This window comes from Ostrinia furnacalis, unplaced genomic scaffold (genome assembly GCF_004193835.3).
Source record: "Ostrinia furnacalis isolate ACB-3 unplaced genomic scaffold, ASM419383v2 OfSCF0070, whole genome shotgun sequence".
In the NCBI taxonomy this organism is placed as follows: Eukaryota; Metazoa; Arthropoda; class Insecta; order Lepidoptera; family Crambidae; genus Ostrinia; species Ostrinia furnacalis.
Genome location: NW_021130309.1, coordinates 197363 through 222789, shown reverse-complemented (window position 1 = coordinate 222789; position 25427 = coordinate 197363). Strand labels below are relative to the sequence as shown.

The 25427-nt window shown below is 37.8% G+C and overlaps 2 protein-coding genes across 8 annotated transcripts; one reads left to right on the top strand and one right to left on the bottom strand.

Annotated features, from left to right (window-relative positions):
• Nucleotides 1-1049: 1049 nt before the first annotated feature.
• Idh3a (isocitrate dehydrogenase [NAD] subunit alpha, mitochondrial) lies at nt 1050-19618 on the bottom strand. 7 transcript variants are annotated; one of them, XM_028300302.1, is made up of 8 exons: nt 19103-19313; nt 18857-19024; nt 18319-18497; nt 12189-12285; nt 11881-11999; nt 8360-8495; nt 6374-6487; nt 1050-1671 (listed from the first exon to the last, which is right to left on the bottom strand). In XM_028300302.1, the coding sequence occupies exons 1-8, from the start codon at nt 19229-19231 to the stop codon at nt 1444-1446; spliced, it is 1170 nt and encodes a 389-aa protein (XP_028156103.1). In that variant the 5' UTR covers nt 19232-19313; the 3' UTR covers nt 1050-1443. The 7 variants fall into 7 exon arrangements, with proteins under 7 accessions (XP_028156103.1, XP_028156111.1, XP_028156137.1 ...); XM_028300310.1 differs by having other exon boundaries at nt 11881-11969; nt 12159-12285; nt 19103-19312; XM_028300326.1 differs by lacking the exon at nt 1050-1671 and adding an exon at nt 2337-4145 and having other exon boundaries at nt 19103-19321.
• A 2901-nt stretch (nt 19619-22519) lies between these two features.
• Vps33B (vacuolar protein sorting 33B) lies at nt 22520-25408 on the top strand. Its single transcript, XM_028300205.1, has 2 exons — nt 22520-22846; nt 22945-25408. Exons 1-2 carry the CDS (start codon nt 22689-22691, stop codon nt 24737-24739), a joined length of 1953 nt encoding a protein of 650 aa, XP_028156006.1. The 5' UTR covers nt 22520-22688; the 3' UTR covers nt 24740-25408.
• The last annotated feature ends 19 nt before the right edge of the window (nt 25409-25427 follow it).

Below are 25427 nucleotides of genomic sequence, written 5' to 3'. Positions count from 1 at the left end.
GTTACCAGAAATATAAAAAAAGTAACCTTCATACGGNGGTGCGGAGCGATGATTGTGTAAGGTTGTTCATGGATGGAAAATGAATACAATTGATCATCTAAATTCGAAAAGTGACCAGTAGTATAAAAACGTTTCATGGATTTGCATTTTATTATCGAAAAACATTCGCTAAAACTAATTTTTTAAATGCACTTTATGACATAATTTTTAAATTGTCACTATTAATATTTTTTACTGAATAACCTGTAAAAGTTAATTCTACAATTTCTGAAAAATCACCTAAAAGTAACCTTTTCATTAGTGTAACCTAAAAGTAACCACTGCAGTTCAAAAGTAACCTAAAAGGTTACAAAAGTAACCTTCTGGCAACACTGACTGGTTGACATTATTTATTGACAGACAAAGTGACAGTGACAATGACAGCTCCGGTACGTTCCGAAATCACTAACATCGTTCACAGCCATCACAGCTTTGATTTTTGCGAATAAGATAAAATTCAAAGTGAAGTTCGATAATTCATTATTAATAATGAATAGCTTCATTCAAAGATAATTATCATCAGAATTTAGATCAGAATAGAGAGATAAGACAAGAGATGTGGTACGCGCGCTGCTATGCCGCCTGCCCGCGAAATTCTGGCAGCAGCGACAACTCAATGGCAGCGACCTGAATCTTTATATCTGTAAGGCAAAGAATAATACGATAACTCGGTTCTCTTGCATAATAGGAATTTGTAAGATTTGTAAACTCGATAAGCTGCAAACCATCACTAGGGCGATATTTTTTTTTGGCTGCAGCTTTATGAAGAGGAGCTTCCAATATTCTTGGGAGCCACAGGGCGCTCCCCTAAGACCAGGATTCTAGTCCTCCCTAAACTGCCCAGTTTTCAAATAGGTACCTACTTGCTATGATTGGAGCTCTGTTTGCATGCATTCTGATTCCTTATAATTCACGGTAAAAATAAAACACAATTTAATAAATAAATTATTTTATTAAAAAGAATCAACATAACTTTTATGTAGCGTATTTGATGGTATTTTATCTAATCTAATAATTAGTATGGAACCGGTCTAATTGCGTTGTGAATTACCTAAAACTATCCTCATGGGTCATAAATACATGCGAAGTACTTATTTACAAAACGATTAATATAAAATAATCTCAAAATTGCAGATTTAAAAAGATCAGAAAGTCGGTTCCGGTCGTATGGTAAACAAAGTCGGTAACTATTTCCGATTGAGATGTACTTGGTACCTTATCTATTACAAATAGCTTTGGTACATAATTTTATTTACTAGGCATCACAAGCATTTTATGCACAATACCAATACTGTCCGAGTGACCACAATACATTTTCTAAATGTCATCGCTGGTTGCACTCGAAAAAAATACTGTTTATTTTTATATTCGAGGTTCAGAGGCGAAGGTCATCTTCTGTGCTGCCTAATTGAGTTTGGAGATGATGGCGTTGGTGTATTCGCTGCATTTGCCGGTGCCTCCGAGGTCTCCGGTGAGGTTCTTTCCCTCCCTGAGGACTGTGTAGCAGGCGTTCTGGACGCGGTCGGCGTGGTCGTTCAGCTGGAGGTGCCTGAGCATCATGATGGCAGAGAGGAGCAGGGCGGTGGGGTTCGCCATGTCCTTGCCGGCGATGTCAGGGGCAGTACCGTGCACCTGGGAAATAAGTTAATGTTAATATTTGCAAAAATTAGAAAGTAGACCATATTCTATTCACCTAACTTCTTGTTTGGCAAGTTAGAAAAGCACCACGTTAGGCGCCAAACAATGGAATGGACCATGAAAAAAAAAACAAAACAATGTCAAGGGCTGTGGATCATTTTTTGCGCGCGCGGTCCTTCTTATGACATATCAATGTGAAGTCTGAGTTGGAATTATAGATGACCCACGCTGAACTGTCCCGCCAAACTCAATGACAGAGGGGCGCCACCATCGTTCAACTTTATGGTTTCCAACATGGCAAAAATCGGAACCAGCGATTCGGTATTGACGGTGGCGCCCCGCTGTCAATGTCATCGATAGGACAGTTCAGTATTTTGGAACTATATTTCTCTTTCATACAAAAACTACTTGCTGAATGGATTTTGATGCAACTTTAGTAGGTATATCACAATAACCTATTATAAGTGTTATAATTTATAGCGATCTGAGTGTGTAACAAACTTAATTTTATGAGGGCGAGCCGCAGGGAAAGCTAAGTGTATCGTATTGGGCGTACTTGATCTCAAGGAGTGCCATTATACCAGAGGTACGTACTATTTTGCGAGTTGGAGATAATCTGAAATTCAATACATAGGTAGGATTAAAACTAAAACACCACGTCAATTTCGTATGCATTTAATCGGACTTTATTTATTTACATAAAATAAACATAAAAAATTCGTGTTCTACAGCGTTCTGTGTACTTGGACTGTGTAAAATAAAAGGCGTTCCTACATTACGTTTTATTGTCAGATAATAATCTGGGCACATTAATACTTAATAATACGAATAAATACCACGTCAACATACTCAGGTAGATAAATGCAAAAAATCAAGCAAATACTACAATCACAAAATATGAGGAACTAAGCTTATTATCACACAAAACTAAATTAAAAGTACATAATAATAAAATGCTGTTTTAAACATACGAAAAATGGTAAATACTGGTAACAGTTACTAGCACGCGTATACGAAAATACTCAAATAAAATGAAAATTGGAATGATTGAAAATATTCAAATAATATTGAGTGTTATGAAAATAATTCCTAATTAAAAATACATCACAAACAAACTATAAGCTAAATCATGATCTAATGGTATTTTATAATACCGAAATATAATGTAAATAAATGCGAAAAAGAAAAAGCAATTAATAAAGAAGTAAAATTAAGTACCTAGCTAGACAGAGATGAATTAATATTTTTGAAAATTTGTGATAATTAAATATCAACAAAGAATATTATGTTTCTCTCAAAACTTGTACTTTACATGTACTTTTGTTGTTTTGGCATGTTATTAAAAGCTACAATCACATTACACAATAGTCTTTTACTATGTCTTTTGTGAAATATTACCATTTTTATCGCATTTTTCATTAAACTTTTTTCAGTGAAGAAAGTTGTAACATAAATGCTTTAAATATGATAAGTTTACGTCTGTCCTGAAGCTAATTAAAACGAAAAGCTAATACTGATGGAAGATAATGTGGTTTTTTGCCACATAAGAAAAAGTCAGTGTAAAAATGAATAATAGATAATACCACAGACGCACACTTATTCCGCGTGTCCATACAAAGTTTCGGAAAAAAACATAAATTGAAGAATGAAAATGAAACATTAACAGATCTATCTATGATCTACAGCAATCGGCGAGTTTAAATAATATTTTTAAATAAAATATTAGTCATTTAAATAGATGTCCCGCATCTTTGGCTACCACTCGTGCGCAGATCCGAATCGTTCATCACAATAAATAAGGCTAAATCTAAGAACGCTTACGGTACGAAAATGTTACTTCATAGTCAACAATTTGATCTATTAATTTAACTAGTTGCATCAGTGGAGTTGTTCTCAAGAAATTGTCATCGCTCGCCAACTTACCTTCCATTCATTTACAAAAAAAAAGTAATTATAGTAATTGACATTATATTTCAAACTGGTTACTAATATGTTATTTAGGTCCTATATGAAGGATTATACTATTTGCAAGAGTTTACTTTCAGTTGAATGAACAAAGATAAACGTTGAGTATTTTTCAGAATCGATATCTACATTCATCTATACAAGGCAGTGATTATTTACCCACCATATTTTGAAGTAATCTTAAATATTTCATCTTACTAGCCTGTTGAGCCATCAAAATTGAACCTTTCCTACATTTGGCATGACTATCACACCCGATGACAACTTCATACTCCTTATTGTAGATGCTTGATAATCTCATTTGTGTACTCCGTGCAGGAACTGGAGCCTCCGAGGTCTTCAGTGAGGACTTTTCCCTCTTTGAGGACGGCGAAGCAGGCAGCCTCAATGTTGCCGGCGTGGTCGAGGAGCCTCATGTGACGGAGCATCATGACCGCAGAGAGTAGAAGCGCGGTAGGGTTCGCTTTGTCCTGGCCGGCGATGGCTGGCGCGGTTCCATGCACCTGGGAAAGCGTGCTGTTAGTTGGGTGCGGAATTTGGGTCGGGTCCTCGAAATGTTATGATATTTTTAAGCGATAAGGAATGACTTGATCTGAATATCTCTTAAATTAACACTCATATGTTTTACCATCCACAAATACTGAGAAGAGAAGGGAAAATATTATTGTGGCTTTATAAGCCAAAAGTAGAAAATAAAATATAAATGATATGAGTACATAATTAGCGCAATGCTTGCAAAGCATGCAAAATAATATGCGCGTTTTCATGGCAGTTGGAAAATATTTTCCACCATAATTTTAAACTTATTACACATTGTATCAAGATGCAAAGAGCAAGGAGAAAATGTGGTCTTTTCAAATAGAGAAAGTAGGTTGGAAATCATTCAGTAAATTGATTGGTATAACACACGAGTGCTGATTATAGAGACTAAACAAGATACCTTCAGTTTATTAATTTGGCAAAAATACACATTTATTTTATATTCATCGAGGACCCGATTCAAATTGCAAATGATTTTGTTAGGATGTCGGAAAGTTATAAGAAAAGTGACACCTTCGATTGCATGAAATAATTATATTTCACGATAAACGAAGGTAGCACTTGTCTTAACATTTTAGAGACATGCTAAAACAGGAAGGACACATAAAATGTATAAATCACAAACATTAAAACAGAAATAATTAAATAGTAAATTTATAAACCACCCGTGTTTTTTGGAATATATTAGATACCATTACCTACACACACACATTTTTTTCATCTTTTCCACATTAATGAGTAAATAAATACCTATAAAATTGTTATGTTATTACTTTCAATGACTGACAGTCCTAACTATTGAGGAAAATACCTTCCCAAACCTCTCCAATGATCAATTTTCATGGTTAAGTATAGTAAGTTAAATACATAATGTATAAGGTAAAGAGGGTTACATCCACAAACAAGATTTTTCAGTGACACCATGCATATTATGTAAAGAAGTAAGTTTTCCATACTAATGACATAACGATGATCAAATTAGACACACAACATCCACACCTGGGTTAGTTTAAATAATCCTCGAATAGACTTACATATCACTGTTGAGCAGTTTGCACTAGTTGACAAAAGATGTTCACTCAAGAGGCGAAAATAAAAAAAAAACGATTTTAACTCCATTACCTAAAAGTGCTTCATACATGTGAATAGTATTTTTTTCGTGGGAGGATATTGGTCAGCAGTAGGTATATTGGAAACAATAGTTTATGCTGAGTGGAAATGTGTTTTTGTGATCAACAAAAGTTAAGTGTTATGAACATGTTTGTGCTAATAGTTTTGCGCTGACAACAAATAATACAATAAACTACTATTCGAATTGAATTTTTCGTCTAAAATAAGACGTATACTGTTAATATTACACATAGGCCTCCTGAAATGATTTCCAAATTGACCAATTGGCGCCTTAACTCCTTCCTAAATCTAAGCTATTTTATTTTTTTGCGAGTTTTTTCGAGTGTAGTTTGTTTGTATCCTGGAAATTCTAAAATTTTGTAACTCATACTTTATAGAAACATCCACTGGTAGTGTCATTAAGTTACAACAAAAATAAAAATATTCCTTACGCGATCATCAACCCCTCGTAGTACCATTTGTCAGACAAGTTACTTCGCTCCGCAATACGATCACGCAATGTATCTGTTACGACTGTCACTCCTCACAGCCTATGACTTTATTACATTGGTCTATTCCGGTATCCTTCCGTTTGGCCAAATTACTTTTCGCAAAATTTCACTTCGCAAACAACTTATCGCCAAAGTTTCATTTCCCAAATAAACTTTTAGCAACTGTACTTTTCGCAACTAATTCATTTGGTTAAATTATCATTTGGCAAAATTTTACTTGGCAAATGTTTATATAGAATAGCCAAACAATAATATGCCAAAAACGACATTTGCGAATTAAAAGTTTGCAATAAGTTGTTTTGCCAAATGAAAATTTGCGAAACGTTGTTTGCGATGTGATAATTTGAGAAACGTTTTTTGGCCAAACATTAGTAATCCGTCTATTCCACTTTGATCACCCATGGATAAGATGACCTGGGTGATCAAAGTGGACTCCAGTTAAATTATTATTTTAGTTTGGCGTCTACTTTGATCACCTGGGTGATCAAAGATCAAAGCCAGTACATCGGCCTCGTCGTAACCCTATAGCCCTAATATCTATCTCGTATCTCCTTTGCCAGTATACTTACAGACTCGAAGAGCGCGCCGTTCTTGCCGATATTTCCGGACGGCGTGAGCCCGAGCCCGCCGATCAGGCCCGAGCACATGTCTGACATGATGTCTCCGTATAAGTTGGGCATCACCTGGAAACGGAAAATTGTACCATCGTCAGATCAGTTATGCTTACTTCACACCAACGCGTGCTGATCGCCATCGCCAGCGCGATCATAGGCCAATGATAGGTCGCGTGGGCTGTCATGGGTCGCCAAACTTGAAAAGCGAAAAAGCCTAAAGCTGTGTCGAACTGCCGATTGAGGTCCAACAGTTCTCGTCGTGCGCTCCATTGAAGGAGAACGACCTTCTCTAATTTACCGGAGGCAAACTGAGGATTTTTTCTACACTCACCACACAGGCTGGTTATAGGGTTGGGGAAATCGAAAATATTTTTAAGCAAGGATTTTTTTAGGTTATAGTACTATAGCTACAAACAGTTGTAAGATAATATTATGCAAACTCAAATAGCGAAAGAAAAATTTAGAAAAATGCTTCTTTTTTTTTTCAATACATCTTCTGTAGCGCGAATGTTCTTAGTACAGAAAAGGCTATAAAATTTTATTTATTAATTTTGAAGAAAATATAAAAGTATGTAATAGGCTAGATGACAGATAATTAGAAAATTTTACTCATATTTTTTATTTTCTTTCATAATTAAATAATAACAGTGCTCCATCGAGTTGAAATGGCACGATACGTCACGCTTGAGTAGAATTTTTACTCAAAAGTGACGTCACGCCACATTTCAACTCAATATAATACTTTAATTATTCGATTATGGAAAAAAAAAAAATATGAGTCTAATATTTTCTAATTATCTGTCTGACGGACTAAATAGAATTTCGATTTCATTACCCAGTCATTATCCCTATTGATTCAAAAATAGCTAACTTTTATTTTCATATCAATTCGCGTAATGCGAAGCACTGGCAGCGTTCCAGTTGCAACAATGTTTTGGGGCGTTAGCGCGTTACGTATTCGACGCCGCGACGTCACAGCGATACGTATGTTATGTCACAAGTTATGTCAAGCTTCTTCTAGTTATCAGCAAATAGGCCCACCTACACGACACGCGAGTTATCGCGTAGTTTACATTGAATTACTTTGGCAAATATAATTATGGATCATTTTTTATGAGTTCGTTTTGGGTGAATGAAAATCAAACTACGCCTCCGCAGACAGTGACTTTCTTCAAAACTGAAACTGAATTTTAGGCTCTCAGGGCCATTCCCAAAACGTTCCTCAATCGTGACTCTTAAGTGACTCTTAGGCCCGCTATACACAGTGCACTGAAGAGTTCTATGGACGCACATACACGTACCGCTCGAGTAAGCTGTCGACCCTGACTGCTTCAAGCGGTCCGTGTATTGCCGGCCTTAAAAACCTCTAATGACGTGACTTTATTAAGTTTGCGGGCACCGCAGGAGCGGTTCTGGAAGTCCCTGGGGAGCCCTTAGTCCAGCAGTAGCTCGTTACATCATTTGTCTCAAACGACGACGATGATCTGATTCGTTTCAGCCGAAAGACGTCCACTGCTGCACAAAGGCCTCCCCCAAGGATTTCCACAAAGACCGGTCCTGCGCCGCTCGCATCCAGGCGCCTCCCGCGACCTTCACCAGATCGTCGGTCCACCTAGTGGGAGGCCTGCCTACGCTAAGTCTTCCGGCTCGTGGTCGCCACTCAAGAACTTTCCTGCCCCAGCGGCCGTCAGCTCTACGAGCTATGTGCCCCGCCCACTGCCACTTGATTTTAGCGATTCTGCGGGCTATGTCTGTCACTCTGATTCGATTTCTTCTCATTTCTGATTCGATCACGCAGGGAAACTCCGAGCATAGCACGCTCCATCGCCCTTTGGGTGACCTTGAGCCTTCTAATGAGGCCCATAGTAAGCGACCACGTCTCAGATCCGTATACCATCACTGGACAATGAAATTAAACTATAAATGAACTGTAACACTCACAAGCACGTCAAACTTGGCGGGGTCCTGCACCATGTTGAGGCAGACGGTGTCGAGGTAGCGCTCCTCGAACTTGATGTCGGGGTACTTGGTGGCCAGGTCGCGGCAGCAGCGTAGGAACAGACCGTCAGACATACGCCTGGGAACAACAGATTACTTTACTGTAGAGAAACTAAGTTTAAGGCCTCAGCCTCAAATTTAGCGGGCAGCGGCGCGGGAGCGGCCGCGGCGCGGGCAACGCAGACCCGTTCTCGAAACAAGCGGGCAGCTCGCGCGGCGCTTTAGCGGCGAAGTGTTGTGTTCGGGGTTGTGTTGTCGAGATATTTGTTTTTATTCGCAAACGAAATGTCTAAACAACAGCGACAATTTTATTTCGATTCAAATTTATTCCTAACGCTCGATTTATTGTGGGCAAATGAAGGAGTGCGCTGCCCGCCCGTTGCCCGCGCCGCTGCCCGCTCGTTACCCGCTCCCGCGCCGCTGTTTTCGAGAACAGGTCTATTTGATTTTACGCATAAGATCCTGCCGCTACCGCCGCCGCCGTCGCTAAATTCGAGGCTGAGGCCTAAGAGAGATACCACATAGCGTCTAAGCCCGGTGCGGTGTGTTGCGGTATCGCAGCAGTGCCGCTCCGTAGGTCTACATCAATCTTTCCCAAAGTGGGCGATAACGCCCCCTTGTGGGCGCTGCAGGCTTAAAGGGGGGCGGTAAGAGACCCATAAAAAAATCGGGACGTTGTGTAGAGGCTTGGGAGGCGTCATCTACTAGGAGGACTCTTAGACATCGACTGAGCTCGACTCTTGACTACAAAAATGGGGGGCGCTAAAAAATAATTTATTCTCAAAGTGGGCAGTAGACTAAATAAGTTTGGGAACCACCGGTCTACATAATCTGACGTGTCGCTGCGGTACCGCAACAACGCCCGTGCAACAAATTCTCTCTAAGACAGGGATCTACATAGATTGAAGTTTCCGATTGGTTGAAGTAAAAAAAAACCAAACACAAACCAGAATATTTTACTGAGATTTAATCGGGGTTGTCTTTCGTAATAAGGACCATAGTTTTAGTATAGGAGCAACTATTTAATTTACCAGTGACAAAATGAAATGCAGGATTAGGTCTACTTTTCTCGACGTGTTTGCCTGATGTTCGCATATTTGTGACACACAATGATCACTGACGATTTTAGAGATATACGTCATTTAAATAAAATAACATTGTTTTGTTACATAAAAAAAGTCGAAAACCTATACAGGAACAACTTTGTTAGCTTTACTAATTAAGACATTAACAATGGCTTCACCTTTTTGGTGGCCCATTTTAACAATACATGCATAATGAATAAGAACACACGTATTAGTACGACGATTTAGTTGACAATGGCACATTTCAATACAGTGTATGTAAAATTTACTGTTATTTCTTATGTAGTAAAGACTGAAATAGCTTGCCATTGTGACACGTGGAGCCTCATAGTACAAGAACGAGAGTAATTGACACCTCCTATTAGAACTAAAATAATGGAGTGTCATGCGATATCCTTCAGTAGACTGTTTAATGGGAATAGTTAACATACTAACTACACTTTCCGTAAGTCTGACCGTGTTGTATTCAGTTAGATGTAATTGAAACATTTGAAACTTTCTTGTCTATGACACGAGCTAGTTAATATACCTTTATCACTTTATGTTGTGTTGAGCGACCAGTTGACGTCAAATTGGTCACAAATGTGACGTTAAATTGTTCTTTCACCCCTCTAGACGAAGTTACATAAGTGATAGATTAAATTTCAAAATTGCCTTACGGAGCAACAATCAAGCCGGAGCGAAACGGTATCGGAATTAAAACTGCACTTATGTTACTTCGTCTAGGCCCTAGACGAAGGAGGTAATGCTAACCAGTTGGCGCCATTGTGTAAAGTCCTGTCATTTGTAGTGGCTAAGACAATGACGCCAACTGATGAGCGCTGAAGCGGTAGAAATTATAGCATTTGCACTCACAAGAATGATGCAGCTGTGGAGTAAGGTATTGACATTCGCCAGTGTTAAGTACAATAACCCTCAAAAGCTACCCTCATTGTACTCACATGATGTTAGCCTTGTGCACAGCAGTGACCTTCTTCCTCTTGTTGTCGCGCGCGAATGAGGGCTATCGTTTTCGCGCTCACCAGTTAGCGCCACTGTAGAGTAAGGTCCTGTCACTTGCTAGTAGCGAAGACAGTGGCGCCAACTTGTGAGCGCTAAAGTGGTAGGAGGACTATCGTATTTGCACTCATCAAGATGGCGCCACTGTAGAGTAAGATCCTGTCAATCGCCAGGGGTGCCAACTGTTAAGTATAAAAACGATAGCCCTCATTGGAACGCGAACTCGGCGACCCGCTTGCTGGCCTCCTCCGTGATGAGCTTGATGGACTGCACCACGCCGTCCACTCTACGTCACACTGCCCTGATGTTGGACTCCCATGATGTCACACTACAGCTGTACTCACATGATGTTAGCCTTGTGCACGGCAGTGACCTTCTTCCTCTTGTTATCGCGCGCGAACTGGAACGCGAACTCGGCGACCCGCTTGCTGGCCTCCTCCGTGATGAGCTTGATGGACTGCACCACGCCGTCCACTCTCGTCAAACTGCCCTGCTGTTGGACTCACATGATGTCACACTACAGCTGTACTCACATGATGTTAGCCTTGTGCACAGCGGTGACCTTCTTCCTCTTGTTATCGCGCGCGAACTGGAACGCGAACTCGGCGACCCGCTTGCTGGCCTCCTCCGTGATGAGCTTGATGGACTGTACCACGCCGTCCACTCTACGTCACACTGCCCTGATGTTGGACTCCCATGATGTCACACTACAGCTGTACTCACATGATGTTAGCCTTGTGCACAGCAGTGACCTTCTTCCTCTTGTTGTCGCGCGCGAATTGGAACGCGAACTCGGCGACCCGCTTGCTGGCCTCCTCCGTGATGAGCTTGATGGACTGCACCACGCCGTCCACTCTCGTCAAACTACCCTGCTGTTGTACTCGCATGATGTCACACTGCCCTGCTGTTGTACTCATATGATGCCATGCTGTCACACTACTCTACTCACATGATGTCACACTACGCTGCTGTTGTACTGACATGATGTCACACTGCCCAGCTGTTGGACTCACATGATGTCACACTGCCCAGCTGTTGGACTCACATGATGTCACACTGCCCTGCTGTTGTACTCACATGATGTCACACTGCTCTGCTGTTGGACTCACATGATGTCACACTGCCCTGCTGTTGTACTCACATGATGTCACACTGCCCTGCTGTTGTACTCACATGATGTCACACTGCCCTGCTGTTGTACTCACATGATGTCACACTGCTCTGCTGTTGGACTCACATGATGTCACACTGCCCTGCTGTAGTACTCACATGATGTCACATTGCCCTGCTTTTGGACTCACATGATGTCACACTGCCCTGCTGTCGTACTGACTTGATGTCACACTGCCCTGCTGTAGTACACACTACCCTACTACTCACATGATGTTAGCCTTGTGCACAGCAGTGACCTTCTTCCTCTTGTTATCGCGCGCGAATTGGAACGCGAACTCGGCGACCCGCTTGCTGGCCTCCTCCGTGATGAGCTTGATGGACTGCACCACGCCGTCCACTCTCGTCAAACTACCCTGATGTTGGACTCCCATGATGTCACACTACAGCTGTACTCACATGATGTTAGCCTTGTGCACGGCAGTGACCTTCTTCCTCTTGTTATCGCGCGCGAATTGGAACGCGAACTCAGCGACCCGCTTGCTGGCCTCCTCCGTGATGAGCTTGATGGACTGCACCACGCCGTCCACGATTTCGTGCTCGATGCCGGAATACTCGCCCTCTGTGTTCTCTCGGATGGTGACCACGTCCACGTTGTCGTATAGCGTCTTGATGCTGTAAAAGAGTGGAGTTAGACGTTTGTTGCTTGGTATATTTGGGAGGGGGCATGGTGCCCCCATGGACATGGTACCTCCTTAGAAACCTGCCTTATATTTTCGTCCTTAAGTCTAAAGTACCGAACGGTAATCATAATGTAAACGGTCCTTCTTTCTATGCAATAATTTAGAACCTCTCTGCGCGATCATCTGAGCTTAGCCTTAGTATCTAGGCGCGGGGATCCTACTGAGAAAAACAGAATCGTTAGAGATGTCAATATGTCCTCATGACTCGTGCGAGTTTTTATAAAATACATCTATTAAAGAGTGTGCAAGTCTCAAATCTACAATATTTCAAAGTCAAGGCATTGAATTCACCTTGATAATTCGTTTATCAACATTTTTTCTATTGAATCAATGCAATCATTTTATCCAAGATTACAGTTAATCCATGATTTTATATTTCAAGAAATTCCACAAATCACGTATTATTATTGATTGATTAAGATGACTATGTCTAAAGGGATAAAGATAAAATGATAATTTGTGATACAATTAATTCCACCATGATTGAACTAAAAATCTGGGATTTCTGATACAAAAAAGTTATCTCTAGGATCAAGAAAGCAAATGAAAGGAGCAAAAAGTAACACAGGCTTTTCCAGTACTTCAATGGATCTCGCAGCTTCAGCAAGATTTTTTCAGAGAAGTTGTGTCTTAAAACAATAAGTACGTCACGTCATTCTTGCGCCGGCTGTATGCCAGGTGCTTTATACCTATGTCTAGCAGTGTTGATAACTTTAGGGCATTCGTTGTTTTTTAACCATTTCAATATTTTTATAAGCAGGTGTGTTTTACGTGCATACGTACCTATATCTTAAGATTAGATAAACTATTCAATCGTATCCTTATCGTATACCTTATAATAATAATTCATTGTATTTATGACGAAACCAGACAAGTTTATCACGACTATGATTTTTCCATCAATCATATCAGACATTGGAATTTTGGGTTTTTTCGTTAAGCAAGAATTGCTAATATGACACTTAGTTATACAGCTGATTTTGACCTGTAATAGTTAGGGATGATGCTCAATATTCAATGTCAAGATCTGCCCCCTAGACAAGTGGCAAAAAGTTGAAATCGAAAATCGAATCCATCAAAACTCCATACTAAAAGGGCTTTTCGACCACCTTCGACTGTACGGCTAGCACGAAAAACTTTCGAGTTCGAATCGTTTACGTATTCGAATCGCCATCAAAAGATTTAGTACGAAAACTACAACAGAGCCCTTGTAAACTTGTCGTAAAGTGAACTTAGTATGAGAAATGGTTGCACGAAACTTATTTTGAGAATCAAAATTGTCACGTTATCGTTTAATTCGAAGGTTGAGTATCGAATTTTACCGAATATGCAAACGATTCAAACTCGAAAGTTTTTCGTGCTAGCCGTACCTACTGGTTTGCGATTTTAAAGTGCAATTTGTCTAGAGCTAGACCCACTGATATCTTTATCGGTCATGACCTAAGCTCTAGAATATCTAACACTAAAATGCTACACATGTCACGTAGAGATATCAATACAAAGATAAAGAATGATCGTGTTGGACAACCTTGATCATGTGACACAAATCAATTCAAGCGCGCCGTGATAACGTATCGTAATAGCAAGCGTGCTACTTACTACTTTTATTGATTCATTATCACAAGACTTTTAAGCCTACATCGAAACTAGATTGAATGATTTTGCTAAAAACATTATTGAACTTTTTTATTCCAAATATTTTTGTAGACCAAAATAGATGCAGTAGACAACATTGATTAATGCTCTACATTTCTACAATGATACTGTTTAATTATTCGACATTTCATACACAGAATCATTATGTTTTATTAGGGTTTTAACCCGGCGAGGATGTGGAGGGGTCAATTTGACCCCGTGCTTCATATTTTTGTGTACAGTTATTTATCCCTTAGCCGTGTGCTGTTGAACGTCTCAGTAGCTGGAGTAATTGGACTCTGCTCCCCTTTGCACGCCACAAGTGAGTCAACCGTCGCTGGTCAAAGAAAATAAACGTGTGCAAACGTAAAAATGACGAAATTTTGCCAAAATCACATTGCTCTATTTTGTTAAGAATGAGCTAATTTGTACCTCAGAAGACTAATTATGAATAACTAATGATATAAGATATTAATTACCAGAAAATACTAATTAATATTATGAAATATGATGAAATTGCTTTTTTGTTACAAGATAACGCAATATTCACTATTTTTTAGACTTTTAGAATAGCTTTATTATTTAAACATGTTTAAGGCTATTGGTGAATTTTTCAATTTAAATACATTAACTACTAACTATTACTTAAGTTTCTTGATAAATATTTTTTTAATTACCGCTTAGTAGGGAAAAATCTACAAATCAAATACAGGGTCATAAAGACCCTCCACATCCCCGACTTATACATTTTGTACCACATCCTCGCCGGGTTAAAAAAATATTATTGGTAATTTGTATTTTGTATTGCACAAATTAGTAATAGTCCCGTTAGCCCCTCGTGGTAAGCTAAATATGCTTGTGTTACGAGTGCAATGGGCTCACCACAATAGTCGAGCGGCAGCGGGATTCGAACCCGCGTTCCTCGGATCTCGAGTCGGCCAGTCCGACCCCTTCACCGTTCGGTTATTTTGGCATCAATTATACATAGGCATTCATTATATCCACAGTACATAGTGCTGGTACTATTTCTATTCAGTTTATTATCATACTAATAGATATCTGGCATAATGCGGGTAATTTAAGGTTGAAACCAGTCAAGATCGCGACCTTGGAACAGTATCAGCATATTGAAAATGGTAGCCTATACCTTATGATTCAAATAATATGGACACTTAAGGACTCTAGTTTATGCACAAACTAGGCAATGTCTTATTAAAGGAAGGTCAGTCTGTCGGGCCATGATAGTGACAAATATTTACTTGAAATACAGCAAAGATAAATAAATAAGTCAGTATTTTTTCATTCAACATTAATGAAAATATCTACCAATATTTTTATGGTAATAAACTGAATGATAATGAGAACAAGTGTTTAGATTAGCATTTCTTGTTATTTTAGGATAACAACATAATAAGAACATATGTTTTCAATGTTTGAACATGGGTAATACTTGCAATAACACCTAGTTTAACTTACAAATAATAATTTGTACTAACAGTACTATGAGTTTTTATCAATTCATGAATGACTGGGTTTTTTGGCTTAAGGATTCATGACTCATAAGAAAGTTTCTGTTTTAATTTTTTGTATATCAAAACTTTACAGACCTCTATCTACATTGTTACACAAAATCCTAGAGGATCCCTGGAATTCTGTTTAATCAATTTCAATAGGTATAAAAGAAATCGTAAATATTTATAACCAAAACATTACGTTATGTGGCAGTCTAGCTGAGTACATTTATGATAATCTTAATTGATGAATGAGTAACGTGACTTGTGCACTCATTATCATGACAATAACAATGATTTATATTTTATAGCAATTTGTGTTATCATGAGTTATGTAAGAATATTTTGCCTAAAAAAACAAATTCCAATACAGTTTATACAGGGTGTCCCGTAATGTAACGTCAAGCCGGAACTGGGTGTTGAGGCAAGTTATGCTGGTTATCAGAAAAATAAAAAAAAAAATCTATGTGGCATATTTTCAAAATAATGGGCATTTAAAAAAAATCAAAAATTTCTACTCCAGGTGACGGTCTTTTTACTCGTGTTGCCACAAATCTTCACTTTTTTCAAATTTTTTTTTTGTTATGTAACCCTGAATAATGCTTCTCTAAATTGTTATCAAAATTACAAAACCAGCTGCTCCAGCTTGGATGAAAAAAATACATTATTCCCAAAAAAAATTTCAAAATAAAAATTTTGCCTAGTTTAAACTGACTGTACTGAAAAAAAAATGTACTACGCGAGTGTGGCAAGTGACGTCATAATTTGGCGCATTTAGTAAGGATTCCAAAATGGTATAACACTTGGTAAATTCTTGCTGTAATTGTCGACAATTTTTGGTTTTTTGGAAATAATCCCGTTTTTAACTTTATCTACCTTGGTTAAAAATATTATTCTAATGTGCCCAAAATTCAAGTTTCTGGCTTAAGTGAGGTGGAGAAGCCATTTTAAAAGGTATGAGCGGGACGGAGAGGGCCATCTTACCAAGCAGGGATGTTATGGATATCCGTAACCGTAACCGAAACTATCGGATATCCGAAATAAAAAAATATCCATAACCGTAACCGAAACTGATTCAAAAGTTACGGATAGTTTCGGATAAAGGCGGAGTCTAAGGGTACAATTATTCCAAACTGCAAAACTCTATGAAATCTGCAGTATACACGCCGCAGCAGCAATGCCGCGCTGCCGATTTCATAGAGTTTTGCAGTTTGCGGTCTGCGGCCCGTCTTGGAATTGTACCTTAAATCTTAATATTTGTTACCAACTTGTCTGGCATTCCCTGGCACCATCTAATATGCCAGCCTGTTTAACCTTTATCATACATAGGTGTCGTCTTAGTTGGTACATAAAGTAGCTATGTGGGTCACGCAGCATCTTGCTATTTGAATTATACCTACATTTTTGAAATTCTAATAATTCCGTAACCGAAATTATCCGAAACTTTCGGATAATCTGAAATGATTTCATATCCGTGACCGTAACCGAAACCGGTATAATATTATTCTAATATCCGTAACCGTATCCATAACCGAAACTTCATATCCTTATTATCCCTGTTACCAAGTACAAGTGCAGGCAGAGCAGGTAGTAACGGCGCGCACGCACGGGTGACTTTTGTCACAGTATGTCAACTACTAATTACTGTCATGGTGACAAAAGTTTCTGTGACTGACTGTACGGTAGTCAGTCACAGAAACTTGAATTTTGGGCACATTAGAATAATAATTTTTAACCAAGGTAGATAAAGTTAAAAACGGGATTATTTCCAAAAAACCAAAAATTGTCGACAATTGCAGCAAGAATTTACCAAGTGTTATACCATTTTGGAATCCTTACTAAATGCGCCAAATTATGACGTCACATGCCACACTTGCGTAGTACTTTTTTTTTTCAGTACAGTCAGTTTAAACGAGACAAAATTTTTATTTTGAAAATTTTTTTGGGATTAATGTATTTTTTTTATCCAAGCTGGAGCAGCTGGTTTTGTAATTTTGATAACAATTTAGAGAAGCATTATTCAGGGTTACATAACAAAAAAAAAATTTGGAAAAAGTGAAGATTTGTGGCAACACGAGTAAAAAGACCGTCACCTGGAGTAGAAATTTTTGATTTTTTTTAAATGCCCATTATTTTGAAAATATGCCACATAGATTTTTTTTTATATTTTTCTGATAACCAGCATAACTTGCCTCAACACCCAGTTCCGGCTTGACGTTACATTACGGGACACCCTGTATACGTACACAAAAATGACTAATACATTTTTGTATTCCAGAACAGACTGGTTACATAACTCAATAAGTCAAACACTGTTTTAATAATTAAGCAATTAAATATTATTTTATCTCATGACATCAAACTATTATTAAAGCATAATCCGTACCACTATTTAAGTTTAGTGTTTGGATAAATTTACCTAAAAATATTGATTATGTTTATGTCAGTCATTATCATAAATCAGGTAAATGTATCAGTAAGTTTTGGTATTATCTATAACAATATGACGTCTTTCTCAATTAAAGTTATAATAACCAACTATTATACAAGAGGTGCACATTATTTTACCAATCAATGTGTTTTTCTTGCACTCACACAAAAATAATTAACCGCATCAGTGCACCTCAATTAAAAACATTTGAATGTCTGCAAAAACTCTCCTGCTATAAATGTTATAGTTCTCAACATAACACAGCACAAAAAATTAATAACTATAAATGAATACTTTGTGGTCTTTGTGGAAATCCTTGGGGGAGGCCTTTGTCCAGCAGTGGACGTCTTTCAGCTGAAACGAACGAACAAATAATTTGTAAACTTACCCATCCAAGCTCTTGCAAGGCCTGACATTGGCGTACAGGTCGAACTCTTTACGTAGGGCCAAGTTCAGGGAGCGGTAGCCTTTACCCACGGGGGTCATGAGAGGGCCCTTCAGGCCAATCTTGTTTTCATTCACGGAGTCAATAGCCTTCTGGGGGATACCGAACTTGCCATCTGGACCCTAAAATTGTAGAGATGTGTTAATAAAGAATGAAGATACGGTAATATTGTTCAATGAGCAAAAATAAACAAAAGAATGATAATAAATCTGCTTGTTCAAATAATGCATGGTAATTTTAGATAATAACAGTGTCATGTGTAGTCCCTAAATAAAATAGTTTCTGGGAGAATCGCTGCCTAATTTATTTAGTTCTACAATAGAAGATTGATGTTACATATGGAACTTAAAATTCCACAATAAAAACAATGTTTCTTGGCAGTGTATCAAATAAATAAATCACAAGCAGCAATATTAAGTTAATGTATCGTCGCTTGTTTATAAAATAGTAAACAAAAGTAACTAATGACGAAGGGACTTACCCTAACAGCCGTCACGTCAACCTCGTCCCATTCGATGGGGCACTTGGCGGCTTCGAATATTTTCTGCACCGCGACGGTGATCTCGGGACCGATGCCATGGCCGGGGATCAGAGTCACCCTCCGCACGCCCGTGCTGTACTGCGCCGCACCGCTTCGAGCCGCCGGGGTCTTCAAAATACAAAAAAAACTCCCCCTTAGATAACCTCAAACCACATCACCAATTAAACCAACAAAAATAATGTTAACCTCATTTTTAACGCCCTGTACCCCTCCGGCTTTAACACTCGCGCCAGGCTCGAACCACTTCAGCAAACCTTCTACTACTTTACTCTCACGAAAAGGCTTCAAAAGCACTTTTATGTAATTCTTCGACATAACTATAGTACGTCTATTTTTGGATGGTCAGAACAATAAGCTCTAATGACTATCAGGGCGAAATTAATAAGTGGCATGCAAAGGAAACAACGCGGGTATTGTGTAACACTGATTGATTATAAACTTACGATTTTCCTGATTAATCTCGCAGCCATTTCTTTAAATTTTTGCTACACGACGACGGATGATAATCTCCGCGGTGAAGGGCGGAGGGGGAGGAAATTACGGCGCCCGCCACTACGACGCATGACCGGAAATAGATGTCAAGGACTATGTAAAATTAAAATTTATGAGTTTTTATTTTTGATTAAGCTTTTCTTGAAATCTTGTATGTTTTTACGTTTGATTTCATGGTGCACTAAACAAAGATATATTTTTAGTACATAATTATTTGGCAAAACTAAATTAGTCCAAAAATTAAATGCCTTATAAAAAACATTGTCGAAATTATGACAGTTCCAAAGATACAAGAAATTAATCATGCCACAAAAAATGTATGAGACCATGAATGTGAACTATGAATATTGTTCTATGTTATGAATGACTAATGGCTCTTCCGATTAAGCCATGTGATTATAAATTATGTGAATAATTTATCTGCTTAGTCTTAGTTTACTAAATGGATTTAAGCATGATGAATTGATTGATTGATTGATTGATTGAATAAACGAATGATTTCTCTACCGGTATATACACAGATATGGATTAGAGTAGATACAGCAAGTTGCTCGTCAAAGCGTGCCATTCCGATATGTCCAAATGGACATACATGGTCGAGTGATGTTCACGTTGTTAATTGTAATCCGATTACAACAATCGGTTACGATGATTTTACGAGGACAGTAGTACGAACACGGTATAAAGAAGTAATTATTAAGGGATTGAGAATTGTTATTAACAGAATAAGTAACAAATAATTAAATTAGAATAAAGTAGCACTAGAAGAAGTATAAAGTAGCATTGTTTTTAATACATATCCTGCGATGTACTATCCCAACTAATATTATAAATGCGAAAGTAACTCTGTCTGTCTGTCTGTCTGTCTGTTACGCTTTCCCGCTTAAACCTCTCAACCGATTTTGATGAAATTTGGCATAGAGATAGTTTGAGTCCCGGGAAAGAACATAGGATAGTTTTTATCCCGATTTTTGAAACAGGGACGCGCGCGATAAAGTTTTTCTGTGACAGACAAAATTCCACGCGGGCGAAGCCGCGGGCGGAAAGCTAGTTAAGAATAAAATCAGGTACTTACTAGGATATTTAAAAGTATGGAATTAAGTATGAATTACTAGTAGTACTATTTAACATAATGGAATAACGATCATTACTTTCATAAACATTAGGCACAACAAAAATATTATTTGCAAATTAATAAGAAAATTAATAATGTAGAATAACGTTTACCGCGACAAAATTATTTTAATCCACAGTCTGACTAGCTATAACTTTAACAAAATATCAGTTTTATCGGAATTAATTAATTTTCGAATCGAGTCACACGATATCTTTCGATGACTTTGCGAATGCAGTACGATGATACGATTACTTATACGTTGCGGCCACAGATATGGATTAGAGTAGATACAGCAAGTTGATCGTCAAAGCGTGCCATTCCGATATGTCCAAATGGACATACATGGTCGAGTGATGTTCATGTAATCCGATTACAACAATCGGTTACGATGATTTTACGAGAACAGTAGTACGAACACGGTAGAATGAAGATATTATTTACGGATTGAGAATTGTAATTAACAGCACAAGTAGCAAATAATTAATTAGAATAAAGTAGCAGTAGAAGAAGTATAAAGTAGCATTGTTTTAAATACATATCCTGCGATGTACTCTTAAGAGTTAAAACCATGGTCCCTGTATGTGGTGCACTCATACCGATCCCAAGGAACCGTACTTACTCATAACAATAAGACACACACTGATCCATGTATTCATGCACTTGACAAATTTATGTCTTGAAACGCTGGTAGGGTAAAAAAAATAACGAGATTTGACGAATTGTAAGAATTGCTTTATTTTAAAAAGGTAAATATAGATGTTTTTGGTTTTGTATTTAACAATTTTATCGGAATTTATCAGTTTTATCGGAATTAATTAATTTTCCAATCGAGTCACACACACGATATATTTCGATGACTTTGCGAATGCAGTACGATGATACGATTACTTTTACGTTGCGGCAATCACTAAAATTCGCTAAAATGACACTAATGACGTTTAAAAAGTGGCACGCTCGGCTTCATACAATTTTTGACACTGCTGCATCTATCCATATCTGTGGTTGCGGCAATCACTAAAATTCGCTAAAATGACACTAATGACGTTTAAAAAGTGGCACGCTCGGCTTCATACAATTTTTGACACATGCTGCATCTATCCATATCTGTGGGTATATAGATGACCCACGCTGAACTGTCCCACCAAACTCAATGACAGGGGGGCGCTACCATCGTTCAACTTTATGGTTTCCAAACATGGCAAAAATCGGAACCAGCGATTCGGTATTGACGGTGGCGCCCCGCTGTCAATGTCATCGATAGGACAGTTCAGTATAGTTCCAAAATACTGACCTGTCCTATGCATGACATTGACAGTGGGGCGCCACCGTCAATACCGGATCGCTAGTTCCGATTTTTGCCATAATATTGGAAACCATATAGTTGAACGATGGTAGCGCCCCCCTGTCATTGAGTTTGGTGGGACAGTTCAGCGTGGGTCATCTATATTTTGGAACTATAAGCACAGCTGACAGCTGATCTTTCTGTCAGTGCCAGTGTTGCCAGAAGGTTACTTTTGTAACCTTTTAGGTTACTTTTGAACTGCATTGGTTACTTTTAGGTTACACTAATGAAAAGGTTTCTTTTAGGTGATTTTTCAGAAATTGTAGAATTAACTTTTACAGGTTATACAGTAAAAATATTAATAGTGACAATTTAAAAATTATGTCATAAACTGCATTTAAACATGAATTTGATTTATTATTTGTTAAAGACAATGAGTTTTAGCAAATGTTTTTTTTTATAATAAAACGCAAATCCATGAAACGGTTTTATACGACCGGTCAATTTTCGGTATTCATGGAATGGTCAAAATTTCGAATTTAACCATCCATGAACAACCTTACACAATCGCTCCGCACCCCCCCCCCCCGTATGAAGGTTACTTTTTATTCAAAAAGGTTACATTTTTTTATATTTCTGGTAATTTCTGACAAGACCCGACTGGCAGCACTGGTCAGTGCTCGTCAGTCACAGATAGCTGTCAGTGTCAAAGTCTTATTTTGTGTTGTGTTCTCATTGCATTGCAAACACATTTTTTAAAGATTTCAAATGATCCCTTTAAAAACAGAGGGGAAAATTGTAATGTGTACTTATAATAATGTTCAAAGAGTTCTACAGTGTTTGAAATAAATAATCAATTTACACAATAAATCAAGATTACTATGGATCAACCACTTTCTCTGAAGTTGGCTTCTTTGAGCCTTATATCTCAATGTAAGCTACAGAGAATTCTTGCCCAGTGTGGAGATAAGAAAGACCTTATCATAGATCCTTCTCTTATCAAGCCTTTGGAGCGAATTTGTGGTGTAACTTGGCTCAGGTGGGCAAATAAATATTTTATGAATATTACCGTATCATTAAACATACCGTTTATTGCGTTGGTATTATAGTGTATGTTCATGTTTTTTATTCTTTCAGGCAAAATGGAATCGATAAAATATACAAAATGGATCCACAACTGGGAACAACAGCCAACACAAATAGAGTTTACTTCATACCAGCCTGTACTCAAAAGTACAAGTGTGTATTGGACCAAATATCATCTCTCCTGAGTCAAAACTCTCCTCTAGCGGACTTGGGATGCTTCCACATAATAATAGTGCCGAAAGTATTATGTTCTTATGATTCTATACTTGAAAGTAAGGGTTTGTACGGCATTGTGAAGCTGCATACTTTTGCTTGGGAACTAATGGCATTAGATGAACAACTTCTGAGCTTGGAACTTCCATTTCTTTTCAAACAATTGTTTGTAGAACAGAACCATGCTCTACTCTCCAGTGTAGCCATGTCATTGTGGAGCTTATTCCATGTAACTGGTAAATCTAAAATCATGTTTTCACTTGGGAAATTGTCTGCAAGTGTTTTAGATATGTTGGAAGTGTATAATGAAACCTATGCAAGAGACTTTCTAAGTTCAGAGAGTTCCGATGAAATTGGGGCTGTGATTTTGATTGACAGGAATCAGGATTACCCTTCAAGTCTCCTTACTCCAGCTACCTATAGTGGATTACTAAGTGAAATATTTAATATTAACTGTGCTCATTTAGATCTGAATGTAAAGGACACAAAGTATAAAAAGGGAAAGCTAGATTTTGGATTCCAAGAAAATAATTCAACAGATAAAAACCCTGTCATGACTTTAGATAGCTCTATAGACACTCTGTATGGAGAGATTAAACACAGGCATTTTTCTGAGGTTCTAAGTGTTCTCAGCTCTAAAGCAAAGTTGCTGAAGAATGAGGACATCAAAGCTCTAGGCATTCAAGAAATGAAACATTATGTGGCAACCAAACTGCAGCAGGTTGCTTTATTCAAACAGAATCTAGTGAACCATGTATTAGCATGTGAGACTATTATCTCTGAAATGAGTAATAAATTCGAAAATCTGAAACTGACTGAAACTGAAATGTTGAACAATAGAAATAAGAAGTCCAACTTCACATTTGTTGATGAAAATTTTGGCACAGATATTCATATTTATAACAGTTTACGTCTAATGTGTTTGTTAAGTTTAACACAAGGGCTGTCTTATGAGGAATACAACACTCTAGTGACCAAATACTTGCTTGCTTTTGGCTACAAGTTTTTGTATGTATTTAGTAACCTAGTCAATGCTGGCTTACTGATTCAGCCTTCTAGTATAAAATTATCTTTGAACATTTCCAATTTAGGCAACTTGAGTGACAGACTGCCGCGATGGCAGAGTGCATTTCAAGCTGCAGCAAATAAATTGAAACAGTTACCTTCACAACCAGATAAGGTTGGGAAGTCATCTCCTAGTTATGTGTTCAATGGAGGCTACATTCCTTTAATAGCAGTGCTCTGCAATACTGTGTTATCCGCTGAATCATTATCAGAAGTCATCTCCAAATTGTCTGCGTTGTCAGACTTCAAAGTGGGTGGATGTATTGCTGCAAGGATGAAAGAAGGCATGGAAACACTTAATGAAAAATTGGAAAACATGAAAGTCAATACAGATTTAGAATTTGGTTGTAGAGATCCTAAGAGTATGTCAAAGGTTTTGAAAGCTGATCCCAATTTTGGGAATGCTTTTCCTCTGAAGCCCAAGAGTGTGTTTGTGTATGTGATTGGAGGGGTGAATTATGCTGAGATTGCTGCCTGTGATGTGGTGCAGACTACAACAGGCAGTAAGATTTACATAGCAAGTGATTGTGTTGCAAGTGGCAGTGATCTTATGTTTGCCAACACTTGAATGCTTGATGATCAATGTTGGTTCAAAGCTGATAATTTTGTAAATTCTTTATCACTTCAACTTATGTTTTAAATGTATGACTTGAAGTTATAATGACAGGAAATAAATGTAATATAAAATAACTCATATTTAAGGTTCAACAAAGTTGATATTTATTTGTCACATTTTATCTTTTGTGCAATGAATTACGCTAGATAAGCTATTACTTATGATATTTTGGAAGGAGCTTTTGAAATAAAACATAATTTTGTCATATAAAAATACTTTTATTTAGGAGTCTTAAAAATACGTCGTAATTATATCACAGTACAAAATTTACTTCTCATTTATGCCTATTGATTTATTCTGGGGGTAAGAAATATAAAATTTGATTTACTGATATTTTTTTAAAATTGAAGAATGAAATTAAAATTGTATGCAATTTCCAATTAATTTAAAGATTGTTTTCAGTATACAGAAGCAATTGATTATAATGATAAACATTTTTGCTATAATAACTTATGAGGAAGCTACTATCTCTTCAATGGGCATTGGCAAATTTTGGCAAAAGGCGAAGAATTTTGTAACTATCACAACGTCCTTAAAATAACGGTTCAAAAGGAGTAACCGTAAATCAGTCAATGTCTTAAAAACTAAAGAAGAAGGGGTTTTACGAAATGTCATATTTTAGGTAAAAAACAAAATATGG

What these genes read in the sequence shown, in the direction of transcription:
- Idh3a (XM_028300326.1), bottom strand. Translation starts at nt 19,231, where the DNA reads ATGTCGAAGAATTACATAAAAGTGCTTTTGAAGCCTTTTCGTGAGAGT. An exon ending in TACAGGGCGTTAAAAATGAG is followed by an intron (nt 19,025 to 19,102) that starts GTTAACATTATT and finishes TGTATTTTGAAG; the next exon opens with ACCCCGGCGGCTCGAAGCGG. An exon ending in GTGCACAAGGCTAACATCAT is followed by an intron (nt 8,496 to 11,880) that starts GTGAGTAGTAGG and finishes TGTTGTTCCCAG; the next exon opens with GCGTATGTCTGACGGTCTGT.
- Vps33B (XM_028300205.1), top strand. Translation starts at nt 22,689, where the DNA reads ATGGATCAACCACTTTCTCTGAAGTTGGCTTCTTTGAGCCTTATATCT. An exon ending in TGTGGTGTAACTTGGCTCAG is followed by an intron (nt 22,847 to 22,944) that starts GTGGGCAAATAA and finishes TTATTCTTTCAG; the next exon opens with GCAAAATGGAATCGATAAAA.